At 39.6% G+C, this 21,731-nt stretch overlaps 2 protein-coding genes across 3 annotated transcripts in view; one reads left to right on the forward strand and one right to left on the reverse strand.

The window, feature by feature from the left end:
* LOC117271657 (acyl-coenzyme A thioesterase 5-like) overlaps positions 1-16,375 on the reverse strand; it is a 148,892-nt gene extending 132,517 nt beyond the window's left edge. Inside the window, exon 1 of one of the 2 annotated variants that reach the window (XM_078172995.1) lies at positions 16,228-16,375. The gene's annotated coding sequence lies outside the window, so the exon portion shown is untranslated. The remainder of the gene's footprint in view (positions 1-16,227) is intronic. The other variant, XM_078172997.1, reaches the window with a different exon arrangement.
* LOC144465080 (major histocompatibility complex class I-related protein 1-like) lies at positions 5,857-11,171 on the forward strand. Its single transcript, XM_078173009.1, has 5 exons — positions 5,857-6,032; positions 7,660-7,926; positions 8,095-8,373; positions 8,851-9,153; positions 9,385-11,171. The coding sequence occupies exons 1-5, from the start codon at positions 5,975-5,977 to the stop codon at positions 9,441-9,443; spliced, it is 966 nt and encodes a 321-aa protein (XP_078029135.1). The 5' UTR covers positions 5,857-5,974; the 3' UTR covers positions 9,444-11,171.
* Positions 16,376-21,731: the final 5,356 nt, after the last annotated feature.

Here is a 21,731-nt window from a genome sequence, read left to right on the forward strand (position 1 = left end):
TTGAACCCTGCCTCGTCAGTGTAGAGGAATTCATGGATCTTGGCGGCCACATCTAGCCCCAGAACTCTCTGAAACAGACAGCATGACAGTATCAGACATGGACCTAGAGCAGTCAATACATGATCGTGTGAGACAATGTAAAGAAACACTGTAACTGCATCATACAGTATTACAGGTGCAATACAGTAATGTGTCAGTGTTGGATATAGGACTTACTTGCACATAGTCACGGCGCAGCTCCTTGACCCTGGCCGAATTCCTTTCAAAGGGCACCCTATACACTTGCTTCATGTGTACTGCATTGGACACGGTCCAGTGTGCTGAGGCTGACAGAGCTGATGGTCTGGAACACCACTTGGTCTTCAATCATCTTTCTTTGGATTTGTTTTAGGGTGATAGCGTTGTTCTCCACAACCATGTTCACAATGGCAGTCTCCTGCTGAGCCGTGAACACACGTGCCCTCCCACCTGCTTGTGGTAATCTTTCATTTCTGCAAAAGATACAGATACAGCAACATACATTACGTGTTGTATAGACAAAGTAGGAATGCAGTTCCCAATCTCATACGTATGTGCCATACTGTAGAACATGCTTTGTTTACAGCACAGTACAATGGTCCACTTACAAAACTATATTCTACAGTAATCATTGAGTGCTGTATTGATACAGTATGCAGTACTACATACAGTAAAGTCGAGTGAGTAGTATTTCTTACCTATCCTCATTTCTGAACGTCCTTATGATGGATGCCACAGTGAAGCGGCTGAGGTTTGGTTGGACCCTCAGACCAGCCCCCCTCATCGTCAAACCATGGCTGAGGACATGATCGATTATCATGGCCCAAATGTCATCTGAGATGGTGGCTCTCCTTCTTCCTCTTTGTCCTTCTCTTCCTCCTCTTCCTCCCCCCGCCTTGGCCTCCTCTCCCCCCATCTTGTCCTCCTCCTTGTCAACCTCTTCCTCCTCCTCCTCCTCTTTGTCCTCCTCCTGCTCAACCTTGCCCTCCTCCTCCTCCTCCTCCTCCTGGTTGTTCCCCTCTCCCTCCTCTCCATCCTCCTCCTCTCACCCGTACTCCTCTGCCTCTCTGGACACCTCTCCCTTTCAAATCCATCCATTGTTCTCCAAACCAGGAGCTCACTTTTGGCCCTTTATATTCCTCAAGCTCTGATTATACATTGCTCAACAGACTTGAGTGTTTAGCACTTTGATTGGTTGTGTGTTCCATGTGGAAACAGTGAGATTTGTATTGGAAAAGAGTGTTCAAAATATAGAGACTTGTGTGTAGTGTTTTGAGAAGAGGGATGAAAAGGGAACTGAGAGCTGATGGAAATCTTTTTGTGAATATTTCCTGCTAATATTTGGGGACAAAGGACATTTTCTGTCTTAGTTTTCTGGAAATAAAGAAATTTAACGGCAATGCTCCAAATTATTTCTTGTGTTTTTTTTTGTACTTAAGTTTTGCTTTTCAATAAAGTGCCAAAGATTCCCAAATTTCTGTCTTTTTGTGACTGACTAATTTTGTGTAGTTGTTATATTTAAATAATATATAAAATAACAGCACAGCACACAGGAATGATAGTAATAATCTAACTGTGGGATGTTTCCATTAATAACTTTCTTAGCATTCATATAATGACTTAAAAAATCATTTATATCACAGTGACATGTGGCAGTTGATTTCTTTTTTGTTTTTGCAGACATTGAACAGCAATGAATGACATCTCTTTTATTCTTGTTTTGTTGTTCAATAAAACTAATGATATTCCAGAGGTCTCACTCTTTTTGTAAATGGACACATACAATATAATATGATTAAGTAATGGTACTAATGTTTGTAGTAATATAGAGATGTAATGTATAATATAGAATGTCATGTATATACCTGTGTGACATATGAACAAAGGTATTTTTCATAAGTTAAAAATGTGAAGTTTAGGTAACATATCCGTTTAAAAGAAACTATAACCACTGTAGAAGTTCTTAAGTACACGAGTACAATGGCTGACTTTGTATTTCATTCTGACAATGACCATAATTTAATTGGCAAATCTCCAGATTTGAGCGGAAATCCCTGTGTTGCAAATTTAAAAAATAATCCAGGGAAAAGGCTCTTGAAAAAGATAAGTGAGAGAAAACATCAGTTGGAGATCAAGACATTAAACAAATAGTGAGATAATGACAACATGATTTTACTTGATGAGAAAATAGATGTGAGAATAATTATATTTAACTGTTTATTGGAATTTATTTTAATTCACCTTTTTCTTAAATTTCCCAAAAAGCTCTTTTTTCATGGCTTCTGTTTATTAGTCACTTTTCTTTGAGATGTTCTGTCACAGGTGTCTTTGAGGGGCTTCCTGGGGGTCCCCAGAAAAATGAGGAATTGTTTATTTCTACTATTAAATTCACTACAGTAGTGAGTACAATATGAGTCAGATTAACAACAATGACTATTTTCATCCATAGACTGTTTAAAGTAATGGACGCAGCCACGGTGACATCACCCATTGGTTTGTGGACTCCTGCTTTGAAGCCTTGAGGCTGGCATTTTAGCCATCACCATCTTGGGTTTTTGGAGCCAGAAGTGAGCATATTTGGTTGACAGGGTGGAGCTGTGGAGGAGCGAGGGGTGAATCTGACTCATAAGCCCCTTTCACAATGACTGTTAAAGGCGGGAATATCGTGCCCTCATTTCGCCTTATAAAATATACAATTGGGGGGAATGGGGGAACAGAGTTGTCTGAGCAGTTGTTTATTTGTTGTTTGTTGGAGGTTCAGAGTTGTGTTAAAACATGAAATGATTTTTCTTGAAGTCAGCTTTGTTAAAGGTGTTTGTTTAGGTTTCAGGGAGCAGTGAGGCTGTTCATTGGCACAGGGGGCGCTGTCACACTGCTGACTTTACTGTGAAGGTAACAAAAGGATCAAGCAAAATGAAAAACAGCATCAGGTGTTCAAACATCAACAGAGGTGTTACATTTCTCTTGTTGGAGCGGTTTTCAGCATCCACAGCTCCAAATCAGTTCAGGAGCATTTAGCCTGTCGGACAGAGCTGACCTGATCTGATGTTTGTGATTAAGAAGCTCTCTGACTCTCTTTCTGCTTTGGCTTGATCTCTTTGCTTCTTGTGTTCATTTCAAAGTCAAACACTGAGGTAAAATATGACATGACATGTCATGGAAACTATCTTGTGTTTCATTATATTTTGTGTGCTGATAGTGGGAATAATGTGAGCCAAGACCAGTGTGTAGGCCTGTACTGAAACTAAATATAATACCTTAACGTCCTAACATACATAAACACCTTACTGTACAGGACTTCAATAGGGATACAAGATGTTCCCCTCCATCTCATTTAATAACTAGATGGTCTGATTGCACACAGATAATAATAGTCCACACTGAGAAGCTATCAGTGAAATCATCACGCTTGGATTTGCTGTTTGTCGTCGATATTTTTGATCAGGACTGTTTTAAATCCCAGCAGGGCAGCCACACAGAACAAAAGAACAATAAGACACTACTGCATCCCCACAAACTGCAGAGTATCTGTAGCTGACAGTGACCTCTGACCTCCCAGAAGATTTAATACATATCTGCACATTAACATCACATCAGCCCACACATCATGATACAAGATGTGAGCAGCAGAAGGTTTAATACTCCTTTCATATGTCAACAAAGTGGAGAAAACAGAATAAAGCCCCGCATGTCTGATGTCTCTCTATCCTTTTACACAGGCTGAAATAACACCAAGTAACAAGTGACGCTCAGCCAAGTTATAGTGACGTTGACGCTCAGCCTAAATTCCCATTGTGTCTGGAGTTAGATTTGTGTCTTTATTACATGCGAGAAAATAAATGATTTGAGAAAAAAAAATATTTGAGAGAAAAAGTTTTCACACTGATAGCAAACAATAATAATATTTGAGACTAAAAAAAACTTTTGAGATAAAGTATTTTTTCAAAGAGTATAAAAAATAATAATTTGAGATTTAAAAAATGATTTTCGAGAAAAAAATACTCTCTCAAAAAACAGTTTTTTACTCTCAAATATTATTTTTTTGCTATCAGTGTGAAAACATCGAATTCAACTGAATCATTTATCCACCATGGTCGATTCACCGGCATAGATGGGCTGCGTTATTTGGGAGCGGGGACTGCAATGTTTGGGTAAGATGATGACACACACAACTCGATGGGTAGCTAGCTGAGCAAGTTGGTTGTCAAAATCATTCCTATAATGAATCCCTTTTCTTACCTAACGTTATTTTACCGAGATTGTGTTATTAACTGCACTAGCCAGCTAGCGTTAACTTTACATCTAGCTAGCTACCGTAAACCAGGTTATCCCATTAACGTTACTTTACTACGGTGCTTTTCTCTTACAGCATTCCATGTGTGGCAGGGTGAGCACTGCTACACCTCCGCCCTTAATTGGCATCAGCTGGGCCTAATTTCCAGCTGTAGAAGCCTAATTGCGCAGTGGTGGCACCTGCGTATTCTCATGGGCGCACTCACTTCTACCTGGCGTTTAGCCTACCTGGCGAGGGCTGTGTGTGGCATGCTCCCGTTTCTGTACCCAAACTTGGGACTCATAAGGTAGGCATGGATGCTGCAATGTTTGTATACTGTTAAAGCATATTATGGTGTCACAGCTGCCGTGACTCTTCGTTTTACAGCGGCGTTGGCCATTCCTCTTGTGTGCAGCTTCGGAGGGTACTTTGAAAAGCGTGGTGTCTGCTCTTCCTCACTGCGAGACGGTGACTGGGTTTGAGCTGTGCGTTAAGCTCCTTTTGCTCCGGTAAGCTTGCTCTGTTTTTTTATTTCTACTTCTGCTAGTTCTGTTAACTTTATGTTAACAAGGTGTCCTGCTCTCTGTCCTGCTGTAGCTGAGGCCACAGCTTGTGGCTTCTTCTCCTCCTCTGCACATTGTGTGGGGCTGCACTCCGCAGCCCAGTGACGTGGGCCGCCAGCTGGGCATCCCGAAGGACGGCTATCCATGGCCTCCAGCCCCAGTGCGGCCACTCCCTTTTCACTGCTGTTCTGCCTGTTTTCCACAGACTGATTAAAGCACACTGTAATGCGGCTGTGCATTCATGCGGCTTTGGACCTCCATATTGTTATATTTGAAAGTCCGTCTCCTGTCCCCATATTTACCGGTGTACGAATCTGTGTGACCTTCTGTTGTTAAGAGTGGTCTACAGTTTTGAGTGTATTCCCTGGGGTGCAATTCCCCAGGTGGCGTTTTCGGTTCGTTTCCCTCTGCTCTCCATTTGGCCACACATGCATAACGTTAATGTATGCATATCCGCTCCCAAATAACGCAGTGCATCTATGCCAGTGAATCGACCATGGTTGATAAATGATTCAGTTGAATTTGACTCCCAAGACGATCCTCACCTCAATTCGATTGAAACTGGCCAATAGGAACATGGCCCTGCCCATGACATTATTTTCGCAGCGAAAGCAAAATCCTGACAAGAGAGCAAAGACTTAGGTTTTGAGAGAGAGAGAAGAAAAATGTTTTGAGAGAAACTTTTTTTTTTTTTTTTTTTTTTTTTTTTAGATAAAATGTTTTCAATAGCAAAAAAAATATTATTTGAGAGTAAAAGTTTTTTGAGAGAGAGTTTTTTTTTCTTGGAAATCATTTTTTAAATCTCAAATTTTTTTTTTTAAATATTCTATGATATTTTATTTTTTATATTCTAATCTCAAATATTATTATTTTTTGCTATCAGTGTGATAACTTTTTCTCTCAAATATTTTTTTTCTCTCATATCATTTATTTTCTCACATGTAATAAAGACACAAATCTAACTCCATATTGGCTCAGATGGAGGTCAGTATCAGTCCCCTCCTTCTTCTTCCCCGCTCTTCAGCCCCGGTGCTCGAGGTGATAAGTTGATGTGTGTTTGTGTCAGTAAACAAACATTAAACTCGGTATTTTATCAAAGCTTTAGATGTGACAACTCACAATGAAAGCCTGGATTTATCTAGGCCTACTTTTCCTGAGCTTACATGGCACCTCGGCAAGTAAGTGAAGATATTTTTTTATAGCCTAAGTTTATTTATTGTAAAACACAAAAAGCTTCATGTCTTTATATACTGTATGAATTTATGGTTCTTCTGATAGTCTTTGATGTTTAGTTAAATAAATGTTTTTTTAAAGATCCATTATCTTAAAGTTCACGTTAAATCCTGACTGAGCAACTCACTGATTGATCCCTACGTTTTTTTTAGCCATAACCTCTAATGTATTTTATTAAAAACAGCATAAGTGTATTTTCTTCCCTAACTTCCCTTTCCTTTATGTCGCCATTATTTTATACAATCAGGACCATTAATACCGATACAGTCTGATCGATATTAATGCTAAAATGGCGGCATGACTGCAAAGTGCAACACAGTCCACCATGCAGATGAATAAATAAAATATAAAGAAAACATAAAATCAAGTTGTTAAAATAATAGTTATTGTCCAAAACTATATGTACAGTGCCCTCACTGAAATCAGTATTTAAGTAGTTCATGATGATTCTTATTTCCAACTAACAAGTTTGTTTTTGTTTTCCTGCTGAAGTCGAACAACTTGATTTGTTGGTACAATATTTAAAATCATTCACTAATGCATGTAAACAAAATTACTGACATTTTAAATGATACATTGCTCATTCATGATCTTTTTTACTCCAACACAAAATATTAACTCACACACAGTGAGGTAATATTGATACTTTTCCTGCACACAGAAAAACAAACATAATCAATAACAACCTACTGAACATAAATATTAGCTTCATATCATTTTAGCTCATAGTTTGACCTATATACTATATCTTCTTAAATTGTATAATATTTAAAATATACTTTAAACCATTTTCCAGAGGATAACAAAATCTGACTCCACATACTGAAATACTCATCTGCTTTAATAATGTACGTCCGTACTGAGTTTTGTTTTCACTATTGGTCTCAACAATCCAGTGTCTGCAGGCGATAGTGTTTACGTGTGTGATGTAATAACAGGGAACAGCTTTATTCTTGGACAGATTTGCAGAACAGGTTTGGTCTGACAGCTTTACACAGAATTAAGAGCAAATAAACATCAGTTCATGGTGGAGAAAATGTTGTATGGGATATGAATTCAGCATATAATGAGAAATAAGAGAGAACTTTACCAAATATAGAGTTGTGTCTGTTTTCATTTTTCTGGGATTGTCTACAGTGAAATACAGAAGATTTGGTTCTATACAAAATATTGGTTATCAGAGATATTGGGATTAAAAATTATAATAATTATAATTCTTAAGTTACATAAATCAAGATATATGGAAGTGAGGGACCCACAGAGCTGAGTCAGATATTTTCTTTCCTGGTGGTTGTATTAGAAATAATTTAAATCCACAAACCCTCTGACAACAACATAGAAATAAAATCAGTTATTACTTGAATATGAAAAATGACAACAGAAATAGAAAAGAGCAACACAACCCAGGTGTAAAATGTGTCAGGGGAACTGCAGCGAGTTTCAGCTTCACTAAACTCAGAGTTCAAATTTGTGATTCAAAACTTCAGGAAGAAGAAACAACAGGAAAATAACATTGTTCAGTGATGTATAAAACTGTAATTCTGAAAACTGAAATGATTACTCTTCTCACAGTGACTCACTCTCTGAAGTATTTCTTGACTGGCTCTTCTCAAGTCCCAAACTTCCCAGAGTTTGTGGCTGTTGGGTTGGTTGATGAAGTTGAAGTGGTTCACTATGACAGTAACACCAGCAGAGCAGAACCCAAACAGGACTGGATGAGCAGAGTCACAGAGGATGATCCTCAGTACTGGCAGAGGGAGACTGAGCTCTTTCTGGGTGACCAGCAGGTCTTCAAAGCCGGCATTGAAATAATAAAGCAGCGCTTCAACCAAACTGGAGGTTTGTTTATGTTTCACTTTCTACTGATAAAATGTTGTTTATATTTTCATCCTGTTTTAGTAAACATGTTTCTCTGTCTGTCCCTCTCTCTCTCTCTCTCTCTCTCTCTCTCTCTCTCTCTCTCTCTCTCTCTCTCTCTCTCTCTCTCTCTCTCTCTCTCTCTCTCAGGTGTCCACATTTACCAGTTGATGTATGGTTGTGAGTGGGACGATGAGACTGGAAACACCAATGGTTTTTATCAGTATGGTTATGATGGAGAAGACTTCATATCATTTGACCTGAAGACAGAGACATGGATCGCTCCTAAACCACAGGCTGTCATCACCAAATACAAGTGGGACAATGACAAAGCTTATATAGCACGGAAGAAACACTACCTCACTCAGCGTTGTCCTGACAGGCTGAAGCAGTATGTGGACTATGGGAGGAGCTCTCTGCTGAGAAAAGGTAGAGTCACATGACCTGATGTAGTTTCATGAACATAACAATCTTCATGTGTCTCCTCTGTTTCTAACCAACAGGAACATCACAGTGAATATGAGCCAACATGTACAGACACACATTTTCTTTTTCTCTAATGTTCTCACCTCTCTTCATCTCTCTGCCTCCCTCTCTCTGAACTCTGTTTCCTGTCACTCTCTCCCACAGACTGATCACCACTCTCTCTTCCATGTTTCTTTTTGTCTTCATTTATCTTTCTATCTTTAATGTCTTTGTAACAATCACTGTCCTCCTACCTTTCAAATCTCTCTCCCCTTCTCACCTCTCATCTGTCTTATTGTCTCCTCTGTCTCTCCCTTCTTTTCTCGTGTTCATGTGTTACTAATGCATTTGAACTACATTATATATTTGAGAAATTATATAATAAAGTACAGTAGATAATGATAAAGAACCCATGAACTGTCTTCCTCTCTCTGTCTGCAGACCTTCCCTCAGTGTCTCTCCTCCAGAAGTCTCCCTCGTCTCCAGTCAGCTGCCACGCTACAGGTTTCTACCCAAACAGCGCCATGATGTTCTGGAGGAAAGATGGAGAGGAGCTTCATGAGAACGTGGACCACAGAGAGATCCTCCCCAACCACGATGGATCCTTTCAGATGAGCAGTGACCTGGACGTTTCATCAGTCCCACCTGAAGACTGGGAGAAGTACGAGTGTGTGTTCCAGCTCTCTGGTGTGAAGGAGGACATCGTCACCAAGCTGGACAAAGCAGTGATCAGGACCAACAGAGGTAAGACATCTATCTGAAGTGAAGGTGGGAAACACACATTTAGTTTACTGTGACAGTCCTGCAGTTTATTTATTTTAATGTGAATGGGACGTTTTGTTTCCTTCAATAGTTTTGGTGTCAGTTTCTTCCATCTAGTGTTTTTTATATAATGTCAAGGCTCAGATTTGTGTTAAACCAATGCATGTGCCCACTTCTGGACCCTAATAATTAATCTTAATTTATCTGTTGCAGTTGCAGCATGGGACCTGGGCTCACCCCCCCACAGGAGTGGCCTTTCTATAACCCCATGAAAACTGGAGGGGCAGTAGGGTCCATAAGGCGGCTCGAGGTAATGTCCTGCTCCAGGGTAACACACACTCTCAAAGTTCTGCTTCCCATGACGCTTCAGTCTCTCCACCATTATGTCCACATAAGTCTTGCTGTCCCAGTTGAGGTCGTCCTCTGAAGCCACAAAGAGGAAACGCCCCTTGGCTTGTTCAATGGGGATCAGGGTAGCCTTGTTCTCCTCTGCCAGTGGATTATGTGTAGCATACTTGCAATTAAAGGCCCCTGACTCAGTGGGAATCATCTTGCTGATGTCAAACATTAACCCAGGATGGATTTGTCTCCTCTTATAGTGAAGGGGTAAAAAAATATTGGCACAGCAGCCATTTATCCACACTGTGGCCTCGACATCTGGCAGGTAAGAGGCTATTGATAGTGCAAGATCTGCGCTTTTTGAAAGTGATATTACACCAACTCCTTTACTGCCCACCTGTGGAAACACATGCAAACATCAGCATCTAAAAAACAGTTGACAGAGATTTGGACTGTACTGCACAAACTGCTCACCTTGTCTTGTTTTCTTAAAAACTCGATTGCTACTTCAAAATAATCCAGATGGACCTCTGTGATGTTCCTCGCCATGTCATCATGACCGTACAGGGCTACAGTCAGAACCACAAATCCACGGCTGGCCAACAGAGAGGCCCTTTTCTCTGACAAACCTCCACCAAAAGTGTACAGATCCAACACAGCAGGGAACGGACCTCCTCCTGGACCAAAAGACACATGAGGACACATTAAAGAGACATTTTTATTGCGTTCAAATGATGGAAATTAGAGTAAAGCCATCATATAGTGATTAAATCCTAACAAAAAGGTAAACTAAAACAGGTAAACATTTTATCCAACAAGCAAAGAAGTACAAACAGAAGCACTTTCACACACGCTCTGATTACGTTTACATGCACGTTAGTGTTTCGAGTGATATCAAAGTTTTTATCTAATTCAGGGTACAATGATGACATGGAATATGTAAATATTCCACATAAAATATCTTCAGTGAAATTAAGACTTGATGTGTTTTTAATGGTGTTGGTTAATAATGAAATTCTGTGGCACAGTGAATAAGCTTTATCGGGCTGTGGCTACACAAGCAGTACTTGTTTATAGAATAAACGCACTGTGGAGTCTTGGGAAGATTTGTTGATAATGACAAAGATGAAATAATGCCAGCACTTTCCTTTAACTTTATAATAAATAATTCATCATTCAAGTATAACTGAATGATCTGAAGCATCACAGAGACATAGACCAACCTGGAGGAGCCGGGATATGTTGGTTATCCTGGCTTAATTTAGCGTTGATTCGGTTGTTCGAAAACAGAGGCACATATGTTGCCATGGAGATTTATTCTGTGCAACAACCAAGCTTAGTTTAGCCTGGTGCCTTATCTGTCCAGTCAGCTGTCATTGTGATCGGAAATCAATGTGTTTTACTGTCATTTCATGTTCTTATGTACACATTTGCCTAATTTTTGAACAAAATACATTAAGCTTTCAATAATAAAAAGAACATTTAACATTTAACACATTCTTTTTGTCATAGCCTAATTATTCATGTGATAATTTGCTTGTCTGTATATCTATGTTATGTTTAATATCCTTTATGTTGGAACCTGTATCAATGAGCTGTACTGGAAACAAATTCCACCAGCCTGGCTGTGTGGTCATTAAAAGAATCAATCAAATCAATAAGCATCGTCAGGTGTCTTCAATGAAGTCAGTGATGAGGGCAATATATAAAGTCCCATGCACATGACATGTGTGCGTTTCTTCCTTCACAATGGCGTGTCCATTTTTAAATGAGGTTGCAGGACTAGAGGAAGAGGCACTTATTGTGCACAGAGCATTTAGATGCGATCGAGTGCTGCGGGACAGGTCGGACCCGTTGCTCCACCATGACGACCACCTGTATGAGGTACATTATTTCCTTGTTCTTAAAATAGCTGCCTTTATAGCAGTCTTTTTTTTTTTGTTAAAATAGCTGCATTCATAGCAGCTTTTTGTTTTATTTTCATGTTTTATTTTTCTAAAAAGTATAAAGCAATTGAGATAAAAGTGCAAAGCAGTGTGCAGCTGCTCTCTCACCCATTCTAACACACACACACTAATGCCACCACACAGGGTGCATATAATATTGGGTGCAACCTGGGGTTCAGCATCTTGCCCAAACATACTTTGACGTGCACATATCCTTACCAATAAAAGGATTAATTGTTGGAATAAACATACAAGTGGGTGTATTTGGCATTAATACAATTAGTGGTTATTGGGTGTCATAACTGTATGACCTTCCCAAATTATATTCCCAGTTAACTGGACCAATAACTCCAGTGTACTTTACATCAATGAATGAAAACATGAAAATGAAACTACAATATTCTTTGACCTCATTTTATTTAAATGAAAAATACTAAAATCAGTCACTGTCTGCTTTGAGCTGTGGGGAGAAAGAGAGAAATAATATTGATTAATACATTGCATCACAGTCATGCTTACAATGTGCATTAAAGTCACTTACTTCTTTCTCTAGTTTCTTAGTTTCCAAGTCCAGTTTCCTTAAGTTCTTTCTTTTGTCTGTCAAGTTCCATGTCCTGCAGCTTCCTCTTCTCACACTGGAGCTTGACATCTGCCAGGGCTATTTGCTTCCTCAGATGAGTAGCATATTGCTGTCCGACAGTTTGTGAATTCTGTAAAACACATATCTATTAGCACAGCAATTGTGGACACCGTGGATGTCCTTCAGGCAATACTCACTACATTTCCAGGCAGGCTGTCAGGCTGTTCATCTGTGTCCTGTTACAAATATATTTTCTATGAGCACCACATCACTGACTTCTTATACATTAAGGACTAAATTATCTCCACAAGACTGACAGGTTACCTCAAACCGTCTGGAGTCCAGAGAAAGTGTCTCCTCCTCATCTGCTGCATCCACTGCTACAGATGTGCCTTCACCCTGCCACATTAAATAGAATTTGTATTGACCTAATGTAAACTTGCAAGACATGTCAAGCAAATGCCTCTAATGAATAACACTCACCGGATCATCTTCCGGTGGCTCCAGAAGGGTCAGTGTGTCACCTGACACTGCAAGACAATCCAAAGTCAGACAGTCCACATAACACGAATGGTTGATTAATGAATGAATAAAATGATTGATTCCATGTACAGTATACTGGAATAATGTACCTTGTATGAAGAGGGTGATTTCGGTGGGTGGGACAGAGTCTGTAGCTGTCCCCCCCGTATCCCCTCCATCATCGGCCTGCCTCGATTCTGATCCAGGGCGAGCTCTTCCACTGGTGTGAAATCAGCAGTTGGTGCCTGTTGTTATCTCCTGTTGTTACTGAGGACATGAGACACAGTGATCATTTGAAGCAGTTTCAACTGAAAGGATCTTAGCAACTGTAACATCAAGTGGCCTGTTTTATCAAATGTAAGGCTATTGGCAAAAAATAATTTTTTTAAAATTGAAATTCAAATTTGAATTGTTTATTTAAATGGGGTCTGGAGGGTTTGCTGACGGCAGTTTCAGGGCTGTTTCTAGTTCGACAAAAAATAATCTTACTCTTTAACAAAAGGTCTGTCTCTGACGGGTCCTTTCCATGACGTTGTCAGACACAAAGAATAATGATCTGAGCCTGTCAGAGGCAAAACAATAACTTTTATTGGATGTAAACTAATGGTGTATAATTGTCCCACATGGTTACATTGTAACCTGTTTCTCCACAGCTGTTTCATTTAATACTGAGCCAAATTAAAAGAACATGTTGTTCCCATTAGTCACTTAGACACAAGACATGGACAATCAGTTCCTGGTTGAAAATGACTCAAGTTACCCTTTAACAATATTTCCTAAAAAGCATGGATGAGAGAACAGTATCATAAATTAATGCAAATTCTGCCATTCTCTCCTTTTCGCCTTATTTATCAGGTCACAGCGCTTCTCTTCCCAGTTCTGGAAACCACTGAACTCAGTGATATACCTCGATTAATTGTAACAGACTTGATGACATTTGAACATGTCCTCCAACAACATAACATCATCAAGAGGTCTATTGCTCTTCCTCTCTCTCTTCGTACTTAATGCATTTCTCTGTCTTTCAGTAGGCTATGTTAGTAATGCAGAAACATTTTTTTCAGTCAGTAAAACCACAATATTTAAAATACAGTAATAAAAACAATAAAAATAACAGGCCTAAATGGAAACTTTTCTTCCTGGGGGGGACATTAGAGCATGAACATGTCCTGCAAATAACACGTGACATGAGTGTATCACTCTCTCTCTCCTCTCCTCTTTCTTTATACAGTTCTCAGTCTCTAGCTCTTTCCTTGGCGCTTGTTGTGGCCCTTGTTTCCACTGCAAATCAACTAAATATATGCAGTCTATGGGCAAGACACATGAGACCCAGCAAGAAGTGCATTGTAGCCAATCAGAGGCAGAGTAAGGCGGGTCTTGTCAAGGAAAGCCACTAGTGAAAGCAGCAAGCAGAAGAAACTGAAGGATTGGTACGTGATGTCATGAGGAAGTGCTTCCCCTTGAGTGTGGCAGACTTTTGTTGACCTTACTTTATGCAGACCTAACTTTTATGAAAATTTGACTGTGTTAGGCAAACAATTGGCAATTAGCCAAGTGACTGACAACACAACCACATTCATGAAAAATACTGCACAAATCCCCAAAGTCCTTAATACAATTAATTTCTTTTCCAAGGCATCTTTCTTAAAATTAAACCTTAAAAAATGTGAATTATTACCAATCCATAATTCCCCTCTAACAACAATTCATAATATCCCTGTTAAATCAGCCGTTAAATACTTAGGCATATACATTACTAAGGACATTAAAACTCTAGATAACCTCAACATTTGGAATACTTTAGATAAATGTAGAACATATTTAAATATGTGGTCTCAAAGAGACATCTCTATTATTGGTTGAATTTTCCTCACAAAAATGGAATGTCTCTCAAGATTCATTTACCCAGCCGATTTTCTAACACTCTCTAAAAGTGCAATAAAGACTATAAACCAAGCAAACTTTAATTATATATGGAACAGGAAAACACACTACATCAGAAAAGGAATTATGGTTGAAGGATACGAGGAGGGAGATCTTAAAGCCATCGATACTGATTGCATTAATGGCACCATTAAAATTAATTGGCTAAGATCCTTGTTAAGAGATGAAAATAGCCAATGGTTTCACGTCCCAAACCATATTTTTATGAGTTTAGGAGTCATTAACTTTCTCCTTAAATGTGACTTTGTTCTTAAAAGGCTTCCCATCAAATTATCTGCCTTCCATCAACAGGTTTTACTATACTGGAAAATGATTTTCAAGCATAATTTTAGTCCCCATAACACCCCACTATGGAATTGCAGGTATGTCTTACTTAGAAATAAATCCATATTTTAACAAGATTGGTCAGAGAAGGGAATATGGTCTGTAATGCATTTGTTATTATACCCTTTGCAGAATTCTGTTCCAAATTTAATCTTAATGACAGAGGGAAAAATACGATAATGTAATCAAAGCAATTCCTCAATCTATAATTATAATGTACAATAACTTATTTAAAAGTAATATTAACCCAAATCTTCCTTCACTATTGGTGAATGGTCATAATCTCAATAACTTAAAGTTGCCTAACGTCACAATCCGTCAAACCTTTATTAATGAGTTATATCCATTATCAACAAACAGAAACTCAATTCTACAATTCCTCTCTAAAAAGGAAGCTCAGAATTTAAGGTCCAAATTCTTTAAGTATCCAATTGCAGCAAAAATAAAGGAAGTTCACTTTAAAGTTCTTAATAGAATATACCCTTCTGCTGAATTTTTTCGATGTCGTTTTGGTTTAGAGCACAACAACTGCTCATTCTGTAATGATGAAATTAAAACTACGGAACATTTATTTAATGATTGTAAATTTATTAATGTCTTTTGGGAAGGTTTTCATGACTGGTTATTCCCTAAATTTGTCAATTTCTCTAATTTAACAGAAGAGAATATTTTGTATGGTATACCTGTTAACGATCCAACACATGACGTTGGAATTAATACAATTGTCATCCTTGCAAAATTTTATATCTTTATACATAAGAACAAATTCATGAAAACAAAACCCAAAATATATGTTTTTCATAAGGAGTGATGCCATTATTTTTCATCTCTAAAATGCATGAAGAAAAAGACTGCTGTGAAGCTTTATGATTTAGTAGAGGAGCTTAATCTCACAGAGTTCCCCTAGCTCTCTCCCCTTATTTCCTTTTTTTTTTCTTACTTGTGCATTTATTTTCTTTACTTTCATTTGTGGGAACGTGGCTTGTCTGTAGCCTATATAACTGTATAAGACACTGTACTGTGCCAAATTGTTTTGTACATTTGTCAAATGAATAAAAAAAAAAGACCAAACTTTTATGGACACTACCGCACTACTCGGTCAATGAACTTACTTAGCGACTGACACGCTATCAGAATCAGAAAGCAGTGACGTCAACACCACGCTACTGAGAAAGACAGTTAGGCCTACATTTGTACTGTTACCACTTGTAGTGAATTGAAAATGTATCTGAAATGTATCCAGTGAGAGCCAAATGTGTTGACTGCTGAAATTAAATAAAGCTGCACGTTGCTGGAAACAAGTTGAAACGTCGTCCAGTTTGTAGAGTTTACAAAGTTTATAAAGAATGAAACACGGGCTAATAGACTAAGGCAGGAACGGGAGGGTACACCCTCGCTTACCTTCGCGTTGTTGACAGGTTATTTTCGCCCAAACGGAGCTGCGCCTCTTCGTCTAATGAACGCACGGCTGTTTATTTTAACTACTTGTTATTTTGAGCCAAGCAGACAACACAGTGACCTCGGCCCAGGTTAATATTATGGCAGGTGAGTGTGTCATGCCGTAAAGTTGGGAGTTTACGAGGCTGCATCTAAACTGCACACCTGTGATGTGTTCATTGTCATCACGTAAAGTCTGCAAGGGCAGAATTTGAAACTGCAAGTCTCTGATACATGTTCATGAAGAGTGTCTGCTCATCTGTCCCTGCGGATAACAAGTCATAAATTCCATGCAGGCTGTAGGCTTTATTGTGACTCAACAAAATTATATTAATACATTTCTGTGTAACACACTTTATAGGCCACACATATTCAAATGAATAAATGTTTGTAAATGCAGGGGTTATTCTTGGTCCTCTATAACCACTATGGTGGCCGAGCAAAAATATAGCTATCTGATTCGACACATCCCAAAAATCCAGTGTCCACAGAAAAAATGTCCAAATAATGAATCAGTATCTATTATAAACAAAAAAATGAATACAACGTTCAGATGGTGTGAATTTAAGTCGGAGGATTCTAAAGATAAAGTAAGGATTCTATAGAAATTAAAGCAAGGACAGTGTTTGCATTAGACCTTACAGATGTGAGGTCAAAGACATCTCTTCCTACTCCAGACCACTTCCTGAGGTGGTCTGAGTTCTGTTCGCTTCAGAGGGTTCTGAATTCTCTTGGAGTGTTCACATATGCACAAAAAAATGCTGAGTCACTGTCCATTTAGAGGGCTGAAAAGGACCAAGTGTGAAAACACCTTTATACTCAGCCATCCACAGCTACTAGATGGGGTCATCTCAGAAAACAGATATGGGTTAGAGTTTGCCAACAATAATTTTGGCGCCTACAGTGAATAAGGACCAAACTATGACTAAATAAATTTGGTATTACTGACATTGGAAGAGCCTCTTTCAGCCACTTCTCCTAGTCTTTATATTTGGCATTACACTGCCCAGCCTTTCGTCTAGGTTGCATTAATAAAATGAATTTTAATTAAGCTACCTCTATAGCCTATAGGCCTACATCTTCATTTTCTGTAGCATGATGTGGTTGAATATTATTTCTGGACTACAGGATTCAAGTGGCATTTTCATACAATACTTGAGAAGACATTCATAATAATTTCTGGGACTCTGACTTTGCAGCCGCGTTCCTGGGAAGTCTGGGAGTGTCGAGGGCTGTCCAAACCCACAGTTCCTTCAGTCCACAAGGGGCCTAAAACAGACTTTCTGCAGATTTCCAGAGAGTCAGTTTGGGATGCAGACTTCAGCAGACTTCACTGATTTATCTGCCCACAATACGGACATGACAAGGTAGTTTTTTCAACAGCCAACTAAAAAAATCAAAACTTTTGTACATGTAAAATGATTACTGTGGCCTAATAAAACTATACTTGAATCTTGTAGGCCAGAAATAATATTCAACAACATCATGATACAGAGCTATAAAGAAATACAGGCTGTAGAAGGGAATCAAAATGCATTGTATTATTGCAGCCTATGTTACAGGTTGCACAGTGTAATGCCAAATATAAAGGCAGAAAAGTGGCCAAAAAACAACTAAAGAAGATCTTCTAATGTAACTAACAGGCCTACCCAATTTATTTAGTCATAGCCCGATCCTTATTTACAACCACGTCTGTATTTGAATGTCTTCAGTCTATATGTTATACAGACATTTATTTTGTTCCCTCACAAGACAACCCTATACATGGAATTTATATCTTATTATCTGCAGGGACAGATGAGCAGACAGAATATGACAGCAGTTACAATGATTGTAATCATCACCTGTTACATCCCCCAAGGTGGTCTAGGGGTGAGGGAAGCAACATAAGGTTAGATGGGGAAAATGAGGAGTCAGGTAGTGCAGTTTAACCCTTTTATTGCTAGTTATGGAACCATAAAAACATCAGGGAGAGTCCAGGCCAAAATTACAAACATATTAGCTCTAAATTGTCGGTGAAGATTCTCAGTCATCCAGGTCATGGTAATTGTAAGTGCTATATCGTAAGCAACTGGACTTGCTTGCGTTTCACAAGGGTTATAGCCTGCAACTTCGTACCAGTCATTTAGGACTGAAGAAGCTTCTTGGATGAGAGGCGAAATGCCTTCAAGAAACGCAAGCAAGTCCAGTTGCCTACGATATAGCACTTACGATTAGCTCTAAATACAAACAAACTGACTGCTAGAAACAAAAAGTACAACTGTATTGCTAACTCACTAACAAAACATGAAATAAAAACAGGAGAAAAAGAGGTTTAAAAAAACTGGCAGCTCTCCCCTACAGTGCCTCCTGGCAATAAACTTTAGGGTTGTGAATTAGCTCATCAGGTGACAGAGGCCTCACAAAGATAAAATTAACAACAGGGCTTGTTTTACACTTCACTGCAGTTTGACAGTGGTGCGTCTAACAACAAGATTGGTCTAAGAAGTAACCGTACTTCAACAAAAGCCCCTTTTACACTGCCAGATTTTCCGCAAATGTTGGGCCGTTTTGCCGGCAAGCTGCGAGCATTTAGACACACAGAGGCGGAAAGGCAAGTTGATCCGAGGTGCCCAATTTTCTGCCTCGTAGGGTAGACATATTGGTGGAACCCTTTAAGTCTGAACAGACCAAGGCGCCCTTCTGCAACAGGAGGGGCTGTTGAAGACTTGTGGGAGGAGCTGTTGATGACGCTGCACGTGCGAGCCACTGGCAGTGGATAAACAGGAAACAGCTGATAGCAGGAATTAGCGAGCAGCTAGTAGCAAGAGGGAAACACAAACCTGACAGACACTGTAAAGATGAGCAACTGGGGAGACAAGGAATAGCGTGCCCTCCTAGCACTCGCAAATGAAGAGGCCATGACGGGGACGGTAAAGAACGTGCCGATTTCTGAGAGAATTGCCGTCTGACTACTGCTGCCTGACTAGCCATGGCTTCCCTCCCATGTCACTGTTTACGTCACACGCTGAGCTACACGTTTTGTTACTTGCTCACGCCCCCCATTGCCCTGAAAAAGGCGCATTCTGTATAAACAAAAGTAGGTAGGTGGCAATTTTCCGCCCTCCCCGATTTTGTTTTTATACTGCCAATGCTGGAAAAAGACTGATTGGGCTTTCCTGCAAATTTGCACGATTCCTATCTAAAAAGGGCTTTAGATTCATCTAACAACAATCTTTGCCTTCTCAAGTTTACAAAGAGGTCACAAGGAACTCTGGCATACATGGCAACAAACCACAGAGAAGAGCAGCTCCTCAGCCTTTTTATACCCCAGACAGACTGATTGGCTGCAGGTTCCCAGATTCCATCAGCCAATGGCAAAAGAGAGGGGAGAAGGAGCTTAGGTTGAGGCCCAAAAGCCCTGAGAAGCAGCACAGCACAAGTTAGTTTTACATTCACCTATAGGGAAATGTAACATTGCCTGAATGTTTCCATGGCAATGAGTAAAAACAGTCTTGATAACGGTGAACTCGTCACAGTACATACGACTGAAGTCCGCAAGGGCCCAGTCCGCAAGTCCAGAGGGTGGACATTCGGATTGGGGCGAAGTCTGCAGAAAGTCCAACTGAGGCCCCTTGTGGACAGGGTGAGTTGAGGTTTTGGACAGCCCTCAGCAGTCACAAAATTCCCGGAATGCGCCAACATGTGGATTCAGTCAAAAATGAATTGCTTTTATGTCAGAGGTAAGGCTCTTCAGCATAGGTGGGTTATGTGGAATAAAGGCCCCAGGGCCTGGATGCATAAAAGCCAAATAGGCTCTGGCCTGGGTGCCCCGTAAGGCCTTGGGTTAAAATACCCGCTAGAGGCTGTGAAATGACCTCAAGTCGTGGAGTCGTTTTTCAGCATAAGTGGCAAGCCAGCCAGTTTTTGAAGGGGGCCTGGGGCTCGTCCGTTTCTGAACACAGATGAAAGCTACGAGCCATGGCAAACCTAAAGATAAGAGACGTTGATTCTCACTAATTAAAGCATGCCTTCACCATGTCCTGAGCTTTTGGGGTCTCTTAAAACAAATAATCTGTGTATGATGGGTGTAGGTCGCAGCCAACAACTCATGTGCACATGAGGGGCTGCTGGCATTGCAGAGTGTTGCATTGCAAAAATTAATATCTAAACATGTGCCTTAAGTGTAAGAGACAGCCTAATTAGAGATTGGATTGTAATCTGTGTTAAAGGTAGCTGAACAATTGGCCAAGTATGGACCCTGAGGCTGACAGTAGGGAAGTGTATAAGGTCAGCAGGGTCATCTCCCCGGGGAGTCCCGGAGGCTGGCAGTAGAGGAGTGTTTTCAGGCAAAAGTTATATCAGTCTCTAGAAGGGCATAATTTATCTATGCATTAGAATATATTCACAATCCTCACTGAGACGTGGGGGACCTTACAGGATAAATAAATTGTGTTTTCAAATACTCAGTTGGCCACATAATTAATTTGGCATTGGAAATACTGAAAAGAGATTTATGAGGAAAAGGTTCACCAACCTTTTCAGGGTTCCCCTACCCTTTGCACTCGCAAGTCTAGTACAGAACTTTAACCTTTGTTTTTTCAAAGTTGGAAAATTAAAGGGGCAGTAGTCTAAAATTTCAAATACGTTTTTTCTTGATCTTAACTTTAAAATTGCTTGCTCTGATATTTAACAAACATATAAGCAAAATGTCAATGGATATATATCACTAGCAACTATTGTCAGCCGCAAACATCACAGCCATCTAAAGGATATTCAAAAACTCTCAGAAAAATGGCGGCTGTCGACAACAAGAACTCTGCTGTGTACATCCACAAACAGCACAAGAGGTGGAAATAGATACTAAGGAGGAGGTGGACAATATCAGCAGAATGGTTAATGAGAATGGTTTGTGGAGGTCACATGAAGGACTTTGGGTTGCACCAGTGCCTCCACTGACCATTCTGATCTCAGAAGTACAAAGTGCAGATCACTTTTATATTTTTTAATCTTTAATTTTCTTTTATTCAAGTAATAGTATCACCCTCCTTTTTCTGTCTGTGCTTTGAGCTGCTGTGACATGTGAATTTCCCAAGTGTGGGATTAATAATGTTTTATCTTATCTTATCTTACTGTGCAAGGAGGAAGTGTTTAAAACGATAAAACTAGCAAGGATATGGCCAAGGATACTGGCCACCGTACATGCAAGCAAGTACTAAACCAATGTGAGATCTGTACTCAAAATAATGTGCAATAAGCATAAAAACACCTGTGGGGCACATTCCGGTCCCTGAAGGACCGTTTAAACATCTAACCATAGACTACCTTGACATGATAAAATCTGTAGAGGGGAAGTGCTACATGCTTGTCATCATAGATCGTTTCTCACGCTGGTTAGAGGCATTTCCTTCTAAAGATATAGTTTCAGACACTGTCATCAAGTTTCTAGTTGTTCTAGTTGTAGTTTTAGTTGTCTAACTGAACAGGGG

The sequence above is a fragment of the Epinephelus lanceolatus genome, chromosome 12, assembly GCF_041903045.1.
Source record: "Epinephelus lanceolatus isolate andai-2023 chromosome 12, ASM4190304v1, whole genome shotgun sequence".
NCBI lineage: Eukaryota > Metazoa > Chordata > Actinopteri > Perciformes > Serranidae > Epinephelus > Epinephelus lanceolatus.

Excerpts from the sequence above, each read along its gene's own strand:
- LOC144465080 (XM_078173009.1), top strand. The coding sequence starts at position 5,975 with ATGAAAGCCTGGATTTATCTAGGCCTACTTTTCCTGAGCTTACATGGC. Across the intron at positions 6,033-7,659 it reads CTTACATGGCACCTCGGCAA|TGACTCACTCTCTGAAGTAT; the intron begins GTAAGTGAAGAT and ends CTCTTCTCACAG. Across the intron at positions 7,927-8,094 it reads GCGCTTCAACCAAACTGGAG|GTGTCCACATTTACCAGTTG; the intron begins GTTTGTTTATGT and ends TCTCTCTCTCAG.